Genomic DNA, 23,071 nt, shown 5'->3' with positions numbered 1-23,071 from the left:
TTTTCCCCTCTACCTGCTGTTCTCAGATTCTTTCTTTTGTTGAGAACTGAGAACAGTCACTATCCATCATTTCTTCTTCCTCACTAAAAATATCCAAGACATTGTCACATTCTACTCGCCTTTGGGCACTAAGCACATGGATTATTTCATCTTCTTTAATGGAAGAATGGAGGTATCCATGCCATTTGCTAATGGCCCATCATTAAAGGGTCTTGAGGCATGTCTTTGATCCTCTGCAGTGAACATCACGTTATCAGTAGATTTTTGTGCAGGGACCATCTTTGGCAGTAAGTCCATATTGATTTTGGACCTTGATTTGCTCTAAGGAAATAGGAAGCAAGTCATATTGTTCGGGGACATTGTACTTGTGAGGAGGTGGGGTCAACCTATCACTTTCGATCATTGTTAGCATTTTTTTTTTTTTTTAAACAGCTACCTTCTTCACATAAGAGGGTTTACCAGATCTTCCTACCACATTTTTAGTATTATACTGCTTCATCACCTCCTGATAAGTTATGCATTGCTCTGTTTTTATTTTTTGGATTTCATTCTCATGCTTCCATCTTTGGCACGCTTGGGTGAAAGCTGGATGGTGTCCTTCACAAATTGAGCTGTCTTGCAATGATGGTTTCATGATCGCAAAACAGATCTATGTCTTTTAATTGCTGCTGTTTTCATGTTCTTTAATTGATGCATTAGGTACAAATTTGGTCCAGAACAAAGGCATTTTGAGAATAACCATACTACTGACATTGAAAGCACGGTAAAAGGTTTGCAATGCAGTGCCTTACCGGACAGTTTAAATAACTTGCATTTACAGATGTTGATAGTTTTTGTGTTGAATGTAAGGATTCCTAGGGAGGGGGGGGGGTAATCATTCCTGTATAAGAGTATTCTCCTCATAGCTGTTGCTACTGATCTTTCATTTTGGAAAGATCCCACTCTGATATTACATCTCTGCAATATTTTAAAGTTTTGAGGGGTAATTTTCATCACCCAGTGAAATAGCAAGTTTTATTATTGGGAACCGGAAGTGGTTATCACCATTATTGGTTCATAGTTCAAGGATCATCGAAGATGATTCTCATGATGGTCGATCTGTGAAAGTGACGAATAGGCAAAATGTCTCTCTTGTTGAAGATGAACAGCTCAATGATAGACAGCTGAAGCTCAAAGAAATCTCAGCAAGGTTGGGGCTTTCTATAATAACCATCTTTCACATCATTCACAAGAAGCTTCACATGACGAAGGTCAGCGCAAGATGGGTACCCTGACTTCTCTCTTCAGTTCAGGAGAGTCATGTGACCTGTTCCCACAAGTTTTTGGAGATTTGCCAAGGGAATCGGAGAGAAATGCTGGAATTCATTGTCACCAGGGATGAAACCATGGTCCTTTTTTTTACAATCCTCTTTCCAAAAGGGAATCCATGAAGTGGCGCAAACCAGGCAAAGCACCACCGAGAAAAGGCCAAGGTCACTCAGTCCACCAAGAAGATCATGGCAGCAATCTTTTGGGATCGCCAGGGAATTCTCTTGATTGACTTTAAGGAAAGGAATACCACTGTGAATGCAGAATATTATGTTTCACTCCTGCAAAAACCGCATGACCATAAAAGAGAAGAGATGAGGAATATTGAGTCATGGTGTTCATCTGCTTCACAACAATGCTCCAGTCCATATGGCTATTGTTGCAAAGGCTGTAGTGAAGGACTGTGGCTTCCAACAGATTGCCTACAGGCCAGATCTAGCACCCAGTGACTGCTACCTCTTCTCAAGATTGAAGAAAGACCTTCAAGGGTGAAAATTTGCAGAAGAAAGTACAGACTATTTTTTCAAGGGCATAGAAATGTTAATTCGAAGATGTGAAAAGTGTGTTGAAGTAAAGGGAGATTATCTTGAAAAGTGACACAGTTTTCTTTATATCATCTCTAAAAGTTAGTTAGGCCAGAAACTTATGGATCGCCAGGTATGGAACAACTTATGGAACATCCATGTATATGCAAAATGTTCATACTGCATATACAGAGAATTTTTATCCAACTGCATATTCCCCTTCTATATTTCTCTGAAACCTCAAAATACCTCAAAAATCACACACACAAAAGAACTCAGTAACCTGACCAACAACTGTGGCATGAACAATAACTTAAATGACATACATCATCTCCTTTAGTCATCCAAATCTGATGTTCTAGTACCTCCCTTCACTTTAAGGGAGGTACTAGTGGCTTTGTTCAATCTGATATTCCTTGCCTAAGTATGTCTAATCTAGAATCTCACCTTTCTGACTTCCTGTGGCTTAAGATTCTTCACCACATTTTGTTTTATTCATCTGATGCTCTACATTACTCCCAATTCTGAAAATCATTCTGATCTCTGACTTCTATCTTCAAACTTCACTTACCCAACATCCTGGATCTCTTCTTAACCAAGTTCTATTTTCAGATGACTGCTCCTCTTGGTAATTCAGTTCACAACCCTGGTGTGATGTCCTTCCTTCAGCCATTGACAACCTTGTGTACTCTGGCATAACAACAATGCCAAGTGGGAGGATTTGACTTTTACTCCTCCTTGCCATTGTCAGACTACTGTTTTCATTCTTCTGATTTAGATACCTGTTGTGATATATTTATAGAAATAATCCATGTTGGAATGGAAGATTGTGTTTCACATCGTTCAAATTTCACAACCTATATCTAAACCAGGGTTCTCCATAAAATGTGCCAGGTCAGTCCAAGAAAAGGATACAGCTTATCACAAGTTGCTTGAGACCAAAACATCAGCTTCCTTAACATACTACACAGTTGCCTGTAATAGTTGTAAAACCATCATTAAAGGGACAATATCTAAATTCAATAAGGATAAATGTAAAAAAACTCATTGCTTGTGCTACTAGAAGTTAAGGCTTCTGGTCTCTTGTCAAAATTGTTGGATGCAGCTTTTATCGATCTGTACTATCTCCTCTATCTCAACCTAATAATAGCATTGTATCACCATCTAAAGACAATACTGACACCTTAACATTATTCTTCTCTCCTAACTTCTCTGCATATGACCATTGCAAATTACCTCCTTTATCTAGAAAATTGTATCTCATGCCTCCTGTAACCTTCTGCCAGAAAGACAAGAATCTTGAGTAAATTAGAACCCCCCCCCCCCCAAAGACAGTACTAATGGAATCCATACTCATTTTTTCAAAAGAAGTGCTCCTGAACTAACACCTGTTCTTTATCATCTATACACTAAACTGTGCTTAGCAAGCATCCACAAGCATAAAAGGAAGCCCATATACAGCCAGTTCCCAAAAAAAAAAAAAAAAGTGATCAATGTCTACCATCAAGGCTATTGACCTATTTTTCTCACCACAAATTTGTCCAGAGTGATGGAAAAAATTATTACACAGTCCAACACAATTTTTGCTGACTTTTATGAGACTTGTTTTTTACTAATTTGGGTGCGCTGATTTCAAATATCAAACCCATTTTTCTCTATCACGTCAGGTTTTTCCTCTGTGGCATTTTCTTTTTGCTAATTTGTACGTTTTTGATAGTTTTAAGGAGGCAGTACTATTTAGAGGATCAAAAAAATGGATTTTTTAATATTATTTTCTGAAATTATGTACTTTTAAAAATTTGTTCCTAACTTTTTATCAAGAAATTCTAAAAATTCCCGAAGATATAGCCTATTATTCAAAGCGGTGCGCAGATCAGGATCGGAGCGCTCACCGCTCTCACTTGTTAGTAAACGAATGAATGCGTAAGAACCTGCAACGGCATGTACTGGCGCTTTGAATGTGAGAGAGGCTGATAATTAGATACATAACTACTTAACAATATTCATAAAAAAATAACAATTTTACTTACACATGAGTTTCAGGGAATAAATTTTTGTTTGTAGCAATTTCTGCTGTGTGTTCTGTTTTGGCAATCCCTTTGAATACTCCAACAGTAGTCGGCCATCACGTGAGAATCCCATTTTCCTTGGTACCGATCTTCCATAGTTTTTAAGTCTTGATGAAATCTTTTGCCTTCATCGATTACAGCACCTAAATTCTTGGGAAATCTATCAAGATGACTGTATAGGAAATGAAGCTTTATGCTCATGTTGCAACCTAGGTGCTGGAAATTTTCAAGCATTGTTTCCACTAGATCTTTGTAATTGCATGCTTTTTTGTTTCCAAGAAAATTATTTGCAACCATCGTAAACGAAGTCCAGGCCTCTTTCTCAATTTCATTCATAGAGTTGATGAAATTTGGGTCTCTCATTAAAGTTCTAATTTCCGGTCCATCAAATACACTGGCTTTAATTTTTTCATAACTAAGTCGTGGAAATTTTTCACATATGTATTGGAAACAGTCACCTTGTAAATCTAAAGCTTTAACATACTGCTTCATAAGACCTAGTTTGATGTGTAGAGGTGGAAAAATGATTTTTTTTTTTTCTCTGTCGATTAAAGGTTGATTTATAACATTCTGTTCTCCAACATTTAAGGATATTCTAAGAGGCCAATGTTTCTGACTCCAGTGTTGGTTTCTAGCTCCACTATCCCAGAAGCATAGAAAACACGGAAACTTTGTATATCCTCTTTGAAAGCCAAGTAAAAAGTTCACCATTTTAAGATCCACACAGATGATCCAATTATGGTCTGTATATTTTAATAACTTCAGAACCTTTTTAATGTCCTCATATGGTTCCTTTAAGTGGACTGAATAGCCAATAGGAATTGAGCCATATACATTCCCATTGTGTAGTAGGACACACTTGAGACTTCTGCTTGAACTGTCGATAAATAAACGCCCCTCATTTGGATGATATTGTACAACACTCATTTCAGTTAGTAAACCTGACACATTGTTACAGTAAACAAACCCACACTCATGTTTAAAATATTGTACAAGATTACTTTCCCTGCTATGATAAAAGGTTATCTTCGTATCTTGCTCCAGTAAGTTTTTTTCATTTAATCTTGAAGCTAACAATTCTGATGATTCCTTTGATAGGCCCAAATCTCTTACTAAGTCATTTAATTCCACTTGAGGAATGCCAAAAGCTAATTTTTGGTGTTTTCCCTTACTCCACTGTCGTATTTCTACACGACTTACACACTTTATTTGGAGCCCATGAATTGTCCTGATCTGCAAGTTTTACATCAAAGTATGCAAAGTACACTTTCTTAACGAAATAAGTGATATTTGTCCTTTGACCGGGAACAGTAAAGCTGCCACAAATGTAGCAGAAGGAATCTACACTATTGACACATTTTCGAGTAGTAGACATGATGTATTTTCTTCACTGCCGACTAACATGCAATTAACAAGACAAAAAAAACACAGAGACTTTATTGAAATATTATAAGCGCTCATCATACTTTCACAATCGATTAACGATTGACTGGTTTTGATAGTTCTTTGTCCGCTATGACGCATATAGCATTCATTTGTTTTTGGCAGTTGTCATCGCCTACTTTTCATCACCTAATTGTATTAGGTCAGTTATCGGCCTCTCTCACATTCAAAGCGCCAGTACGTGCCATTGCAGGTTCTTGCGCATTTATTCGTTTACTAACAAGCGAGAGCGGTGAGCGCTCTGATTCTGATCTGCGCATCGCTTTGAATAATAGGCTATATCTTCGGGAATTTTTTGAATTTCTTGATAAAAAGTTAGGAACAGATTTTTAAAAGTACATACTTTCAGAAAATAATATTAAAAAATCGATTTTTTTGATCCTCTAAATAGTACTGCCTCCTTAAAACTATCAAAAACTTACAAATTAGCAAAAAGAAAAAGCCATAGAGGAAAATCCTGACATGATAGAGAAAAATGGGTTTGATATTTGAAATCATCGCACCCAAATTAGTAAAAAACAAGTGTCAGATCATAATCAGCAGAAAAAAATTTTTTTTTTGTTGGCCAGTGTTAATAGTCAACTGCTTCAGCATATGGAGAAGTGCCATTTAATTAAGGACCACCAGTATAGATTTCACAAATCAAGATCCACAGGAGATGAGACCCAGACTTCTGTGGATCAATTCATGGAAAGGATTGGTGAAACCTATAACATTGCTCTTGACATCTCCAAAAGCTTCTCAACATGTCTTCTCTCAGATAAATCTTTACATGTAATGGTGGATGGTGTTCTCTTAGATTTTCTTATTAATGCTGGCATCTCTCAGGGCTCTGTCATTTCACCCAAGCTATCTATGATTTATATAAATAAACTGTTCTCATCGACTTCAAACTATATTCATAGTTTGATAGCATACTCCACTTATCTGACTCACATGACAAGCCCTGCAGTGCTCAACCACCTCAGACTTCAAGTACTTCTGTAATAAGTGCCTTGAGCACTGATCTCTACAGTATCCTTGATTGGGGTTGAAAACAACTTAGTCAACTTCAATGGACCAGATACCCTTAAAGTTAATTTAGCGAAGTCAGGCTATCAGGTATCAAAATGAGTCTCCGAGATATTTGGTAAATTAATGCAGCCATGCTTGTTGAGGTTGGGAGAGTACTTTGTAGCCGATCTTGATTCTAAACTGTCTCACAATCCTGTAACAACTTCTATGTAATACAGATGTTTCCCTCCATTTAATCCTATGTGAAGGAGTACTGAGCATGGTCTGCACTTGCCATACAGATGATCATGGATGTGAATTTTGTGTTTTTCAAGACCGATCTAGCAATTTATCTAAACTATGACTGGAAATAATGACCTGTATGGAATGTGGTAGCTGTGAATTTGCACTCACAGTGACTAACAACATTCCTTTGGATGTGGCTAGCATATTTTAATGAAATTCAAACCTCCCAAGAATAATATGCCATCTAAAGAAATATCAGAACTATAAACAGTTATATAAGAATAAACAAATTACTGTAACAAAAGGAGATAAGTGAAATGCAACTGTTATTATGAACCAAGAAGATTACAACAGAAAAATGAACCAATCATCTTAAAGAATTCTCTACTTATCAGATTACAGAGTGGGATCCAACAAAACCCAAAAGAAAATTTTATAAAGTATTAGGAGTTACATCTTGGTTCAGGGAGATTACCAAAAGGCTTAAACCTTATGTCAACCCACCCTAGATGTACAGGGTCCATCTAAATTCACAAACCTAATACCCCCCCCCCCCCTTTGTCCAATAGCAGACAGCCACCACCTACAAATTGGCAAAACGTTTAATCAAATCACTTTCCTCCCATACAATCAACTTTCCCTCATCTATTAGAAACTCTACACTTTAAGACAGTATAAAAAATCTAACTCTGACAGAGATCCTTGACCTCATTAAGCAACACTTTCATCACTATAACACAATTGAATTATTCAGATTCACTATATATGCAGATTATTTCTTATGGAATGGAAAACTATACAAATAGATGCCTGGAACTGCAATGGGTATTCTTTTGCATCTTGGATTTCAAATATCAGATTTAAAAATGATGCTGATAACTCTTTCACTGTATTTGTTCCCTTCTTAATAACCCAAATAGCCACAAAGATAAATATCAAAAATATAAGCTTCATATACATGTTATTTCAATAGTATTGCAAGTTATGTTTACTACAATGGACATGCTGCATTCATGTAATCACAGATGTGTATCAAGGAATTAAAAGAAGAATAGTCATTGAGAAAAAAAAGCTATGTTAAACGTGTTGTCAAAAATTATGAAAGATAGAGGTGTGAGTAAGGCCAAGCAAGTTAGAATTGTCAAAGCAATACTATTTCCAATAATGATGAATGGATGTGAAAGATAAGATTATTTCATCTTTCACATCCATACATCATTACTGGAGATGTGAAAGATGGATTATTAAAAAAGTGAAACGATTCATTTAAATTATGCCCATAGATTGCAAGAATGACCAAAACAGTCAAGTTTTGGTCATTCTTGCATTTTGGTCATTATAATAAAGAAGGTTTTTGAGAGTATAAAGACAGAATGCTCTTTGGAGGTGATGATTGCTAAATAGAAGTTGATGTGTCTTGGACATATTATGCGAACTGATGAATCATTGGAAAAGGCAGTTATGTTGGGGAAGATTGAGGGCATGAGAAGAAGAGGAAGATCACAAAACAGTTGGATGGACAACATAAAAGAACTTAACTTGAACTTACAGCTGGTGAAAGGACAAGAGGACAAGTGGGATGGAGAGCCTTTGTTCACAAGATCAACAGTCAAAAATGACTGGATGGCACATAACAATACATGTTGGAAGTTTTTTCCCACTTGATTAGACTATAATAAATTTAGTTTAATCCTTTATCCAAGTGTAAGCAAACAAACCTTGCACCTGAAGTATCTTCAGGACTGAGGCAATCATGGTAAAGGTGGTCCAAGCTCTCATCACTACTTGTCTTAGTATCTCCCATAATGCAAAGCACATCTCCTTGCGGACATGTATAATTCTATGCATTAAGGGAAGGGCCACCACCCAGACCAGTTTCGACCTTTATTGAGGTTGTCAGTGGGAGCCAGACCAAGAGGTGGTGATACTAAGGTGGAAGCAATGGAGAAGTCATATTTACCTATATGAGTTGCCAAAAGGTGTCTCACCTTATTATTAAATTACTCTGAATTTAGAGAAAGATGTTGGAAGTTCTTTTGAAGCTGCTGTAAAATAAAGAATCCTCTATTTGCCACTCAACATGGAATATTAGTCTGACACTGCTAAATAGAAATTAAATACCTGTGGCTGCCTGAATATCCTATCAATTCTTAGCACATGATCCAGTACTTCATTGAAAAGAACCAGGGGAACATCCAGCTCTTCCTCATAGAAAACCTAAAAATTACAATCAGAATAATACATTAAAACATTCCTAAATTCTGTAAAACTGCTAACTACAGAAATAATTGAGAATTTAGTAGTGTTTAAATTGTAACTATGCACAATAACATTTTTAATCCTCAACCACAAAAGGTTGGAAGCATGGTACATTATCACTGCACAGTGAGTTTAAGGTTAGATAGACAATTGGGAATGCTGCTATTGAGACCAAATAAAGTACATTTTCAAGACTTCAAGCTTCCATGAGACAAGGATGTTTGTCTTGAGCAATAAAATTCATCTACATTCACAAAACAATCCATGACTAAAATGGGATCTGAATCATCAAGCCTACTGGTTAGGAGAGCGAGATTAATATATTTATATATTATAAATATTAAAAAAGAAATGTAAAAATTTAGACTAGTCAAAAATATTTAGAGAAAAAATAGTTAATAGTTAATAATAATGATAAACAGTTACTAGATTTCAGCTATAGATATCAATTGTCATTAAATTTGCTTGGAGTAAATGCAGACGATACTAGAATGTTATATCACTGTTCATAGTCAGATCTTAAAACCATCATGGAATAAAAATCTACACATGCTTTGAGCAAGTTGCCATTTATTTCTATAGAAAATGCATATCACATTCAAATGAAAGTATTACAAAAAAAAAAAAAACTGTTGGGATGCAGACAGGTCAGTTTACTGGAAGAGACAAAAAAGAAAACTTTGGAAGAGCTATGATTGCAGTCAATGTGCAGGTAGCAATAGCATGCAGTTTGTAAAAGTATGGACTGAATTTATTATTATTATTATTATTTTGACACCTACAGGGAGTCCAAAGACTCATCGAGGGAGAGTGTGCCGACAGCATCGAACAATTGGTCCCCTTCCAACTACTAACAGCGCTCAAATTTACTTAACTGAGCCATTAGTAGCAGAGGCTCTACCAATCGACCAACCTTTGCCGGCAAAAAATTTGATGAACAGAAGCACTTCATGATTTCACTTGAACAGATATGAAGCAAGGTGTCTAGAGAAAGTTTTGTTCAGACTGTGAATATGAAAAGTCAGGGAAATTCATTACATTCCTTCTAATGAATATGAGAAAGAGGGAATCATGTAGTCTACAAACTGAAAAGAACAAGCATCTGATTTAGATTCCACACATGAAATTCAATACAATTCAATATCAACACAAGCATTTTATGGATTACAGGAAATACAAGAATAAATGAGAAGAGAAAAAAAAGAAAAATACCTTTAATCTGGCCTTCACATAATCTCTCAATTCTTCTCTTTCAACAGGTACATAGTCTTTAGATAACCAATTGCTGTAGAGTATTGGTCTTTCTAGTGCTGTCTCCCTATATATATTGGGAAAGTGCTTCAGTGCTACACAATCTATATTTTCATCTGTCCATTGTCTCTCTTCTTCTTCTACTAATCTGTAAGGTATAAAGAAACAGCAATGTATTTACTATATTTATTTATACTAACAAAATATCATCTCAGAACAAAATTCACGTATTCATTTAAAATACAAAAGATAAAACATTAGCTGCCTTAGTTGGACAAATGGACAGCATCCATTCTCCAACCAACTGGCTGCAGATCTGAATACTTTTGTGAAAATGGATGTCTTTGCGAGTGTTTTTAGCCAGGAGATAAATCGCATTGTCATGTATGAGACCCACTGTCCTGTTTACTAGAGGTCTGATGTGCTTGATTTCTATTACTGAATTCTTTTTAAAAAAATAACCTCACTGACAGCACTAATGTACTACATGGTTACAACCTTCTGTGGGCAGAATCACAAGAAAAAATATTATTAAACAAACGATTTGCTGGTATGAATTCGGTCATTCAAGATCCACAGTTGACCTTGTAGCTTACATTGTTAAATTTTTATACGTTGTGTATTTATATAGTAGCTATTGTAAATTGTTAGATAGCCAAACCTTACTTATTGTAAATTTGTTAAACTTCTCTTATTGTACTTGTTAAATGACTATACTTAATAAGTTTTCTCAAGCTTGTTTCTACCTTGCTATTTCTATCAATTCCAATTAACTTCTAACTACTTTGTGGCCACTACTATAATTGCTCGTGTGTGCAAACTCGGTAGACAAAGAAATTACCTCAGTTAGAGTCAAATTTCTTTGTTACAATTCTGGAATTAACTCTGTATCAGAATTTAGAAAAATTTATTTGTTGAAGCTGCGTCATCCAAATTCTTAGACAAGAGAAGCTTCTTCCAGGGAGTTAATTCTCAGAATGACACACTTATCGACAATCAAGCAATTAATATTTCCAATTACAAAACCTTATGCGTCTAAATTTATTCCCTTACTGCAGTCGTAGCTATCCCCGACTATTGATTCCCTCAGGTTCTGTTTTAATAAATAAAATAAATTCCGTGTGATGATACAGCGTTCCCCCTTTTTACGGTACCATCTAGTCCCCCCCACCCCCCCGCCAAATTTTATCCGGGCTCCGGAACCGGCATAGGCTGATGAATCAGACCAATGGCTGGGTGAGTATTCCTGGCTGCAATCCGTGTGTGTGTGTGTCCTCGGACCAGTTTGCCTGCTTGCAGGATTAAAAACACCAGATAAACTGGCAGAAAAATAAAAAAGGATTGGCGAAAAGGAAAATAGAAAAGGATTGGCGAAACATGTAGGAGGATAAAATAAAGCTACTTGACAAAAATTATAAAAAAAGTGTAATAGTCTTATGAATAATTGACGAGTTTGAAGAGACGGTTTGCAGTTGCTATGATTATCATACAGTATATTGAATTTATCAATTTGTGTCTTTTTGTTTTGATTAAATGTTTTGGTAAAACTGTTGTTAATCATATTGTCTAATAGTTGCCATGTCTCAGCGTCAAGATTATTAGAGATATCTGTGAATAAATTATAGCACTGTGAGTCTATTTTGCTAAGCATGAATCTCGTATGGCGAATTCTTTCTCTAAGAAGAGCCTACGAAGTTCGTTGGTAAATCAAGTTGGCTTGTCTAGTTTTATAATATTGTTTCAAATGAAGAAATTTTGGGATCACACTATTGTCTCTACATCTTTTTAAAAAAGTCAGATGGTTTAAATACCTAGCTTTTTTGCATTTTAAACCTTTGAGATTGCGTACCTTTTGTTTGGCGAACTCGTTGATCCTGTTCATTGTGTTGAATTTTTTCTTGACAATTATTCATAAGACTATTACACTTTTTTTATAATCTTTGTCAAGATTATTGCAGTTGCTATGATAATCATAGCAACTGCAAACCGTCTCTACCAGATAACCAAGTGATAATTAACCTATCTAAACACGTTTTAAGTAAACCTGAAATCTCTATCCTCAAAAAAGGATTCAACTTTGCTTTAAAACCCACTGTCATTCCTAAAATAGAGTTCATCTGCAACTTAGAAAAAGCCTTCTCATTACTACCAGTTCCAATAGCTAATGACTTACGATTAAAAAGTAGCATAATGCTTTCAGCTCAGTCAAGATCTCCTAACACCAACTCTAACCAAATGGAAAGAAGAACGCTTCTCAAATTAAGGAATAATAAAGACATCATCATACTCAAAGCCGACAAAGGTAATAATACAATTATTTTAAATACTTCAGATTATGAAGAAAAAATTAAAAATCTATTATCTGACAGGTCTGTATATGAAGTTCTCAGTAGAGATCCTACCACTAAAAACCATAATGACACCAACGAATTATTACGTGGAATGAATAACTGGCCTATAGAAATTATAAAAAAACTAAAATCTATGCACCCACTTACTCCTAGATTGTATGGGCTTCCAAAAATTCATAAAGAAGGTATACCATTACGCTCAATAGTTGATGGAATCTATTCTCCCACTTACCAACAATCTATTCTCCCACTTACCAATTAGCTATGGGCAGCCCCCATCAAAGTATCTTGCGAAGATTTTACAACACATTCACGTCTCTGATACTTATATTAAAAACTCAAAACATTTTATAGATAAAATAAAAAACATCCCCATTTTTGAAGAGGATATACTAGCAAGCTTGGACATTACTTCTCTGTTTACTAACATTCCAGTGTTTGAAGTCATCAACATCTTAGACAACTTATTCCCGAAAAACATCACTACTTTGTTCAATCACTGTTTAATTTCTACCTATTTTATTTGGCAAAAAACGATCTACAAACAACTCACTGGATTAGCTATGGGCAGCCCCCTATCACCTGCTTGTGCTGACTTATTCATGGAAGATCTAGAGAAAAAAATCTTAACCCAGATCATTCCAAAACCGAAAATTTGGTACAGATATGTAGATGACATCTTTATCATTTGGGATCATACGAAAGAAGAACTAATGAATTACCTCAACCAAATCAATAGTTTCCAAAATACCATCAAATTCACATTAGAAATGGAAAAAGATAAAAAACTGCCATTCCTTGACATTTTAATAAAGAAACAATCCAATAATAGTATCAACCTATCTGTATACCGAAAACCTACAAATACTGGACGTTACCTCCATTTCAACTCAGCTCATCACATAGCTCAGAAACTTAGCATTATCCATAGTCTCAAGAAAAGAGCTATACAGTATACGACAGACAAGGATGACCTACTAACGGAATTAACCACAATATCCAGAGAACTTTCTTTAAATGGTTACCCAAAAAGACTCTATAACAAGATTCTCTTTACTGATATACCACATCGACAACGTGATGACGTCCAATACATCAGTACAATTACGATTCCTTTTGTCAGCAACCTTTCAAAAAAATTAGCTAACCTTTTAAAACCGCATAATATCAGAGTGGCATTCAAACCAATCAACACTATTTGGAAATTTTTAAGATCACCGAAAGATCCTCACCCATTCTACAAGTACTCTGGAGTATATAATATACCTTGCTCACGTGGTATTAGTTATGTAGGTCAGACCTCCAGAAGCTTTGAAACGAGAAAGAAAGAACACATAGGATATGTCAGAAATAACAGACAAGACATTTCAGGCCTTTCATGCCACTTTGCCTCTACTAACCATCATATTGAGTGGGATAAGAGCCTTATGCCACATATAGAAGATAACTACCATTCAAGAACCTTTAAAGAAGCAGCTACAGTTGCCTGTAAAACTGAAAACCTAAACAAGAATCAAGGTCTAATTTTACCAGAAATTTGGAAAACTTTTATCAGATCATTAAACATCAAAGAAATGAACTTTCATAACAATTACGTAATGAACCATAATGAATAAATCACGTTAACGAGACACGCACATTGTCATGCACAATACCAATTTTTTGTATGAATTAGAATTATCAGTTATAACCTAGTCTGTAACCTTCATTTTAGCTTACTAGTTTGTATTCCCTGAGGATGCCAATAGAAAAGGATTGGCAAAACATGTAGGAGGATAAAATAAAGCTACTTGACAAATTCTTGTCTTTTCTCTCGCAAATACAATCTCAGTTCATCTACCCTCATCCTCAGTAACACACAAATCACCAAAAAGTTCAGATCTCTCTCTGCTTATATTAATGTTTACTTCCAATCTCTCCTAGCATAACAAAACACATCAATAGTCTCCTCAGCATCCAAGAAACTAGGCATTCTCTTTCATTCAAAACGATATTTTACACCCAACCAACTCCTAACTATATACAAACGTCAAATCCATCCATGCCTAGAATATTGCTCACATGTTTTGGGTGGTGCATCTAAAACTTCCCTTAAAATCCTTGATGCTGTCCAGAGTCAAGCAATGAGGCTCATTAATGATCCCTGTCTTAGAGAGTCACTTCAACTTCTATCTTACAGATGCAGTGTTTTAGCACTGTGTCTATTCTACATATACTTCCATAGTCACTGCTCCAGTATATTGGCAACTCTCTTTCCTTCGCTCTCAGTTGCACCTTTAATACAAGATACAAACCTGTTTCTCCTCTTCCTCGTTTATTCCATCCACCTATGTCCACTAGAACAGCCTCATGAAGTATTCCCAAATAATTACAACTTGCAGTTTTTTTAAAAAAAAAACCTATCTCAGTCCTCATCTGCACTCCACACATACTGCAATGATGTGCTTATATATCTCTTGACCTCTGGTATATGGGATCAATAAAAAAATTTTTTAAAAATGTTGGTTGAATGTTGGCCAGCAAAGGTTGGTCGATTGGTAGAGCCTCTGCTACTAATGGCTCATGCAAAAAGTTAAGCAAGTTTGAGCGTGGTTAGTAGTTGGAAGGGGTTAATCGTTCGATGCTGTTGGCACACTCTCCCTCGATGAGTCTTTGGACTCCCTGGAGGTGTCACATAATAAGAATAATATATCTTATGGAAAGTGAAAGAATTACCAGTGCCAATTCTGATCGACAACGTCGACCGAATATCTCCAGAAATGTTAACAGTAACAATTGAATTTCATGTGACAGAGTATAGAACAAATTGGTAATACACAAGTCATTAATCTACCTAGTTACCCTATTTTCAGGTTAAGTATTTTTAAGGACCTCTTAAAAAGACTACCTCAAATGTAACAGCAGTATTCAGTATTTAGAAATAACACTTGGCAAAGAAGAAATCCTTATTTGTTGGATATACAGAAAGCAATAGTTATATATAGCTAATTAATCAGAAGAAAGACAAGGAGATTAGCATCAACTAAGAAGGTAGGTCATCTTCATCAAATGATTTGTGTATTGCAAAAAGTAAGGCCAAAAGAATAATTTCTTTTGTGAGTAATAATAGAGGATAGAGTTTTTGAAACTTTGAAGCTAAGAAGATTGTCAAAACCTGATTGAAAAATGGATTATTTATCAGAATAAAAGCATAGTTTTTGAATTTGCATAATGCAAGGTATGTCAAAAGAGAAAGAAAAAATCAACTGAGACAGGAAGACAGTAGGAATGAAAAGAACAGCACATTTGTATTACACTAAAATAACTTACTACGCTTGAGGATAAAGCTTCATTCATGATACAAATAACATGCAGCCTGAGAAATAGCCAGCAAACAGTTGCAGAAAACAGATCATATGAAAATTTACATTATAGGTCTTCATACCAAACATGATCAAATGCCAGCATACCTTCCCTGGTCAGAGAAATGCCAACTGGACTTCAGCAGTAGATGTCTCATCACCCAGTGAAACACCACTTTACTTATCAGAGGCCTAAAATAGATTACTGTTTGGTGTCAGAGCAAGGGCTACAGTTTCTTTCCACCCACCAGGTCTCACAAGAACCATGGGTGACACCTTTCAAAGTACATGCCATATACACTGTAAGGATCCATATTTTCTGCAGCTTGATGGTATGGAATAAAAATGGTTCCTCAGGTCATGACCAACCAGCTGGCTAAACATCAGGAGGCTTCTATATCAACTAGTTATAATTCCTGTCACTGTTTAACCACGCTACCGGCCAAGACGTCTATAGACGTTCAAATTATCATGGATGCGAAGTGCATATTAAAATTGTAATACCATTGATATTACATTGAAATATATGATGGATACGAAGCTTATGCGGATGCGTATTTGATCCATAATGGCCGGTAAGGTGGTTAATCTGCCAGTCCATGTCTGGAAGGAGCCTAACTATGGGTCGTATGCAATGGCAGTACGTTGGTGAATCCTACTTTCCATGGCATGTTCTACTCTTTCACTTTCTCGTCTCAAAATATGAAAGACAATTTACTCAAATATAATGATACCAGGGATAAAAAACAAGAAAAAATCCAACAACTAATAATCAACATGGAAAAAAAAAGTTTCCCTATCCATTTCTTAAACATTTTCAGCCTCTAGAACTACCATGAAGTATAGCACTAATGACAGATTTACACATGACCCTACTCTGACTTTCCCTTCCCACAAATATGAAAGCCAACTTACTGAAATATGATATCACAGATAAAAAATAATATATTAAAAATAATACTAAAAAAACAAATATCCATCCAAACATCCAAGTAATAATTTACATGAAAAAAGTTTCCTTATCCACTTCCAGCCTCCACAACTTCTACAATGTGTAGCACTCTGGAAAATTTACCCATGGTTGCACCTAGCAGTCACTAAGGTTCCCAACTTAAGGACCCCACAAAGACTTGGGATTAGCAAAAGAATTTAAAAAAGTAAGACACTTAAAAATTGAAAGAACAAATTTTAAAGGTGAACATTTAAAGAAATTTATTATTCCCTTCAAAAATTTATAATTCAATTAATAATTTCGATTAAGATAGAAATTTTACCAAAAAATTTTTTATTTAATCTCATTAATTTAATTAACAGATACCAATTAATTAACACTAAAGGTTTTATTGCCTTTTTGGAAGTGCATCAAAATACCACTAACAGGATGGAGAGCAGCAAGTGAGAAACCTTGAAATTTTACAGACAAAATTTCCACCTATGACTTCGAACATATTTGCACATGTGTGCAAGTGGTATTTTGGGTTTTACAATTAATGTAAATGTAAATACTGTTTTTATATACATAGGAATTTCAAGTTTTTAAGGTACTGTATTGTTATTTGAAATATTTTTATTTTTTTTCAGTACATAATATTTTCTCCACTTAAAATTATTATTATCAATGTCATAATATGAAGAGAGAATATCTTTCTGGTGCATAAAAAGCAAAGATGAAGAAGAAACTGCTAAACACCACAGACTTAATGGCAAAATTTGTGCGCTCGGTACATCCATATACTTTTAGTTTTTCTCCAAATTCACAACCTAACAATTGAAGCAGAAATGATCTTATTCTAAGATACTGACAGAAGCAAACTTGTTAATGATAATAATAACAGAAAGTGGGAAAAAGAATCATTTCTACTGTCATAATAAAAATGGCATAAAAGAAAAAAGGAACCGGTTCGTTTTTTTTTTTCTGAAACCAGTACATTTGTATATTGTTATATGTGTAAATTATTTTCCAAATCTGCTACATCAAAGTTTAGAGATGATTTTCAAAATTGGAAAGCTATTTCCACTTCTATAGACGAACATAAAGATTTCAATGATCACTGATCAGAGGATATGATGGAAATGATTCAGAGATAGTGACTGCTGGTGGGTTTGTGGAATATCCCTACTGGGATAAGTTAAAGGTATGTGGGTTGCAAAATTTACTTAATAGGTAGAAAAGAGAAGATAAGATGGAAACTTAAGTCATAAAAGGAGTTCTATGATTAATTGCAAAAGAATATTTTCAATGCATGATGAACAGAAGACTAAGGATCATTCCTGGAAGTTGTATAAGTGTATTCTACAGAACAAGATCTCCGTTTATCATCATCAAATTCCTGACATGTACCCTCAAGGGGTGTACAGGATATGATAGTACTACATGATAAAAACTACATCATTACTAATTTCCTATCTACAATTTTCCTCCAAATCAGTCTGTTACTTGTCAAGACTCCAACATTATCAGATCTTATATTTCTATCGTCTAAGGCACTTTGTACCGTATCAATCCACCTATATCTTGGTCTTCCTTTGGGTCGTTTTGCTGACAACCTGCCAGAGAACACTTGTTTTGCTAATCTTTTCTCGCCGATTCTGTTTAAGTGACCATACCACCCGAGATTAGCTCTGCTAACACATTCCTAGATGCTGACAATGTCTAGTTCTTTCCTAATATCCTTGTTTTCAATAAGATATTGCTATTGATGCCATCTGTTCAGGCCTCTAATCTTTCTCAGGACTCTCATGCCTCTGGTCTCTAGTCTTTCGTCAAGTGTTTTACTTCTGACCCAGCTCTGAGATCCATTAGTCAAAACTGGTTTGAATAACTGTCTTGTATACAGCTAATTTAGTGTTCTGACTAATTTCTCTCTTATTCCATATGAATTTATTCAATTGACTTCCTACCATACCAGCTTTGATGATTCTGTTGTCTATTTCCATATTTAATTTACCATCTTCACTAAAAATCGTGCCTAAGTAGCTGAAATGTTTTACTTGTTCCACAGGTTCTCCATTCACAACGATTCTACCTATTTTCATTGTCTTATTGCTGACCTTCGTACCATATCTATTACAACAGTTATTCAATTTAGTCAGGGAATCTTGCAAACTTGTAGCAGATTTATTTAGAAGTATAACATCGTCTGCATAAAGCAAAGAGCATACATTAACATCTCCAATTCTGATATCATGTTTAACACTTTCCTTCATAATGTGATCCATAAAGATATTGAATAACAGAGGAGATAATGTACATCCTTGTCTCACACCAGATTTAACATTAAACCATCTTCCTGTACTTCCTTCATTTCTAACTGCTGACTTGCAACTCAAATAAAGACTAAGTATTGCTTGATATAATGCCCCATTGACACCATATAACTGTAGCGTATAGAATAGCTTCTCTCTTGGCACTTTATCATATGCCTTTTCCAGATCAACAAAACTTAAATACAGATCTTTGTTATATTCCCATGCTTTCTCAACTATTTGTCATAAAGTGAAGATCTGATCCTGACAGCCTCTATTTGGCCTGAATCCAGCTTGTTCTTCACCAAGCTTTTCTTCCACAATTCTTCTGAACCATTTCTCAAATATACTTGCATATATCTTACCAGGAACACTCAGTAATGACATGACTCTGTAATTCTCACATTCAGTTTTATTTCCCATTTTATATATGGGTACTATGAGAGCTCTACTCCAATCATTGGAAATTCGTCCCTCTGCCCAGGCTTTCTGAACTATGCAGTACAGCCACTGTAAGACTTTTATACTGCCATACTTCAGCATTTCTGGCCAAATATCATCTACTCCCGCTGCCTTTCTACATTTCAGGCCTTTGATGGCTTTTTCTACTTCATGTATGGATATGTATTCCTGATTGTATGCCTGGTCAGTGTTTTTTTTACCACTGTGCTATCAATGGTTGTTTCATTTAGCAATTTTTCAAAGTAATTACTCCATACTTCAAGGATATCTTTTTCTCCCGTTTTCATGTCACCATTATCATCTCTAACTCCTTTTACAGAAGTCTTTCCTCATTTCTAAGCTTCTTCAACAACCCCCAGAATATCTTACCACCTTCTTGATATTTATTTTCTATGTTCTTGCCAAAGTCCTCCCATGACTTTTGTTTAGCTAGCTTTACACAGTGTTTAGCTTACTTACTTACATTTGTCTCTGTATTCTCTAAGAGCAAAAGCTGACATATTTTGCCAGGAACTTTTGATATGCTTTCTTCTTTTCCTTCACTGCCTCTTTAACTTCCTGTGTCCACCATGGAGTTCTGATTTTTCTATCCTTGCAGAGAACCTCACCACATGCCTATCTGGCTGAATCAATCAATGTTTTCTTCAAGGCTTGCCACTGAATCTCCAAGGTTTCAATGCTGTTCTCAAACTCTTTCATTTTTTTTTCAATAATCTTTGTGCATTTTAGTTTACAGTTCACATCTGAGAGCTGTTCAACTTTTATTCGCTTTAAAACTTTCTTACATGTTATTATTTTCAATATGAAATTCAATATTATCCTCCTCAGGACTAAATAGTGATCACTCCCAATTTCAAATCCTCTGTACACTCTGGTGTCCTGCACTAGGGAGAAAACATCACTATCAACAATAACATAGTCGATGAGACTTTTCTTATTACTTGCCTCTTCTCTCCATGTGAATTTGTGTACATTTTTATGTTGGAACATGGTGTTAGTAATAACCAGTCCATGTCCTGAGCAGAAATCCAACAGGTATTTGCCATTATTATTAGATTTGCTCTTTTCTCCAAATTTTCCCAAAACATTTTTGAATGTCTGACAATCATTTCCTACTCTGCTATTTAGATCCCCAACATGGACCAGCTTTTACTTTTTCATTGTGTCAGTTGCTTTGTCTAAAGCATCAAAAAATTCCTCCGCTTCTACCTTACAATCTTCCGTGGGACCATAGGCACGAATAAGTCTCATTGTCCAATTCCCCATTCTGATATTCGCTCACATCACTCTACTTGAGACTGCCTGCCATTCCAGAAGATTATCTGACAATCATTTCCTACTCTGCTATTTAGATCCCCAACAAGGACCAGCTTTTCCTTTTTCATTGTGTCAGTTTCTTTTTGATGTTTCTTTCAGAAGCATCAAAAAATTCCTCCACTTCTACCTTAGAACCTTCTGGGACCATAAGCACAAATAAGTCTCAACATAACTATGAACAATTCCACATTGTTGTGTGGAATGTGGAATTGGAATGTCCAATTCCACATTCTGATATTAGCCCACATCACTCTACTTGAGACTGCCAGCCATTCAAGAAGATTAGCCTTGTATTTTGTGTTGAATACTATGGCTACTCCTTCTTTTCCTTGATTGTTATTTCCTGAATATAACATTTTGTATTTATTGCTCAGAAAGATCTCACCAGTTTTTGTTTTTTTTTGTTTCAGTCACCCCTATTATGTCGATCTGGTACTTATCTAATTCCTCAGCTAGCTCCATTTCTTTGTCATTCAGGCTTCTTATGTTGATAGTATCGATCTTTAACATTGACGATATTGAGTTGGGATGTGCTTTCAGATTTGTTCCAGTAGCTGACTTTTCGCTGTTCGCCCTGGTTCCCTGGCGAAAACAACAGGGCCTTTGTTAACCGGGTGACACCCCAGCCAGCATGAAATTTTGTCATATTGTACCATCATTTTGTATACTGGTTTAAGCCGATAAGAATACAATTTGGATTTGGTCGGCTAAATCCCAAATTGCCAGCCCATCCTTGTTCGTTCAGTATCCAGGTGGATACCCAACAGGGTGCACCATGAGAAAGTGAGGATTGGACATTAGGTCAGAAGTACTGGTCGGTTCTCCGTATTCCTTTAAAGACTATGTGGAGGTCTTCTCTCAGTTATACAACTTTGACCCTTAAGCACCCCAATCTCCGTTTAGAGGATGTTAATTGAGGGGAATGGGTTGCCAGAATTAACTGCTAGTGCACTGACAATGAAGTGCAAGAAAAAGTGGGTATTCTGTGTATAAAGGTTAAGTTTTTCTGCAATGGGGCTTCTGATCCCATGGAAATACCTATATAATAACAATCATCAAGAATATCCTTTGATGATATTGCTAGTATCCATATTAGAAATTACTTATTAGTTCATAGTTTTGCAGCTAATGAAAAGCTCACAGGTTCTTTGCTAAGCCACATACACATGGAATTTTATCCAAATGCTTTGTTAATCATGGCCTACCTCACCACATACCAGAAAGCAGATTTCCTTCAAGCTCACCTGACAGAATATCAAGAAGATACGTGCTATAGGACTTAAGCCTTTTGATTTAAGTAATATTCCATCTAGTGGTACTGAAGAATAGATGCTTTAAAGCTGTGTTCACAAGAGAAAGAAATAAACGAAGACTCTCACTGAATTCAAAATTATTTCTGGTAATTCCATGCTTCTAATAAGCAAGGTGATATTTCCTGAGAGGAATGCACATGCTACAACCTCCACCAAAGCAGGATGTATGTTCACTTCAGAAGTTTCTTCATTTTAGTTTGATGACTGATGCTGCTGGTAGTGTCTGGGTGAATTCCCACCAATATCAATATGAAGGAAGAAGAAGACCTGGTTACTGCAGACTGCTGTACCTGACTGAAGTTGATTTTATACCCATAGTGTGACAGTATGAACGTCCGTTCCATTAGTATTTTAGATTTTAAGACAGGCTAGTTAGCTCTGAAAATTATGCAGTCAATCTCAAATATCAAGAATAATATGTATACGTACATTTATGTCCAATACTCAATAGCCTATGATTATCTTGACAACTAAGCACACTTTATATCCTCACAGAAATACAGTTTAATTTAATTGATTCTAATTTAATTAAATGAGATTTTTGATTTCTGCTGTTAAGGTATTTTTTTTTGTACAAAAAACAAAGTGATTATATGTTAACAAATTCACATCTGGATGCTTTTACTGTTCTAGCCATCTAGTGGGAGGAGAGAAAATTCCGTGTCCCACAGCAATTACATGAACTATCACTAATGTTCATGAACAATTACATGAACTATCACACGGTTCATTAGTGAACCATGTGAGAATCACATGACTGATTTGTGGTTTTATTGTGGAAGGACAGTAAAGGTCATACTGCACAAGAACAGATTACAGCCATACACATGGTAATAATAAATAAATAGCTAAATACTTATAGGGAGATAAATTAGTGAATGAGATAACATGTACAAAGTGTGAAGTATCTGCATATTAAAAATATAAATAGTTATATGATAAATGAGT

The 23,071-nt window shown here is 35.5% G+C and overlaps 1 protein-coding gene across 1 annotated transcript in view; it reads right to left on the bottom strand.

The window, feature by feature from the left end:
• The window catches only part of Dhc64C (dynein heavy chain, cytoplasmic), a 1,087,706-nt gene that overhangs the window by 495,681 nt on the left and 568,954 nt on the right, over positions 1 to 23,071 (bottom strand). Inside the window, exons 51-52 of the mRNA XM_090398628.1 lie at positions 10,055 to 10,241; positions 8,705 to 8,800 (exon numbers count right to left, since the gene is read on the bottom strand). Coding sequence (XP_090254754.1) covers positions 8,705 to 8,800; positions 10,055 to 10,241 — 283 coding nt within the window. The remainder of the gene's footprint in view (positions 1 to 8,704; positions 8,801 to 10,054; positions 10,242 to 23,071) is intronic.

This window comes from Typopeltis vanoorti, chromosome 10 (genome assembly GCF_054136105.1).
Source record: "Typopeltis vanoorti isolate ZY-2024b chromosome 10, IOZ_Tvanoo_1.0, whole genome shotgun sequence".
Classification (NCBI taxonomy): Eukaryota; Metazoa; Arthropoda; class Arachnida; order Uropygi; family Thelyphonidae; genus Typopeltis; species Typopeltis vanoorti.
This window is presented reverse-complemented; position numbering and strand designations above follow the sequence as displayed.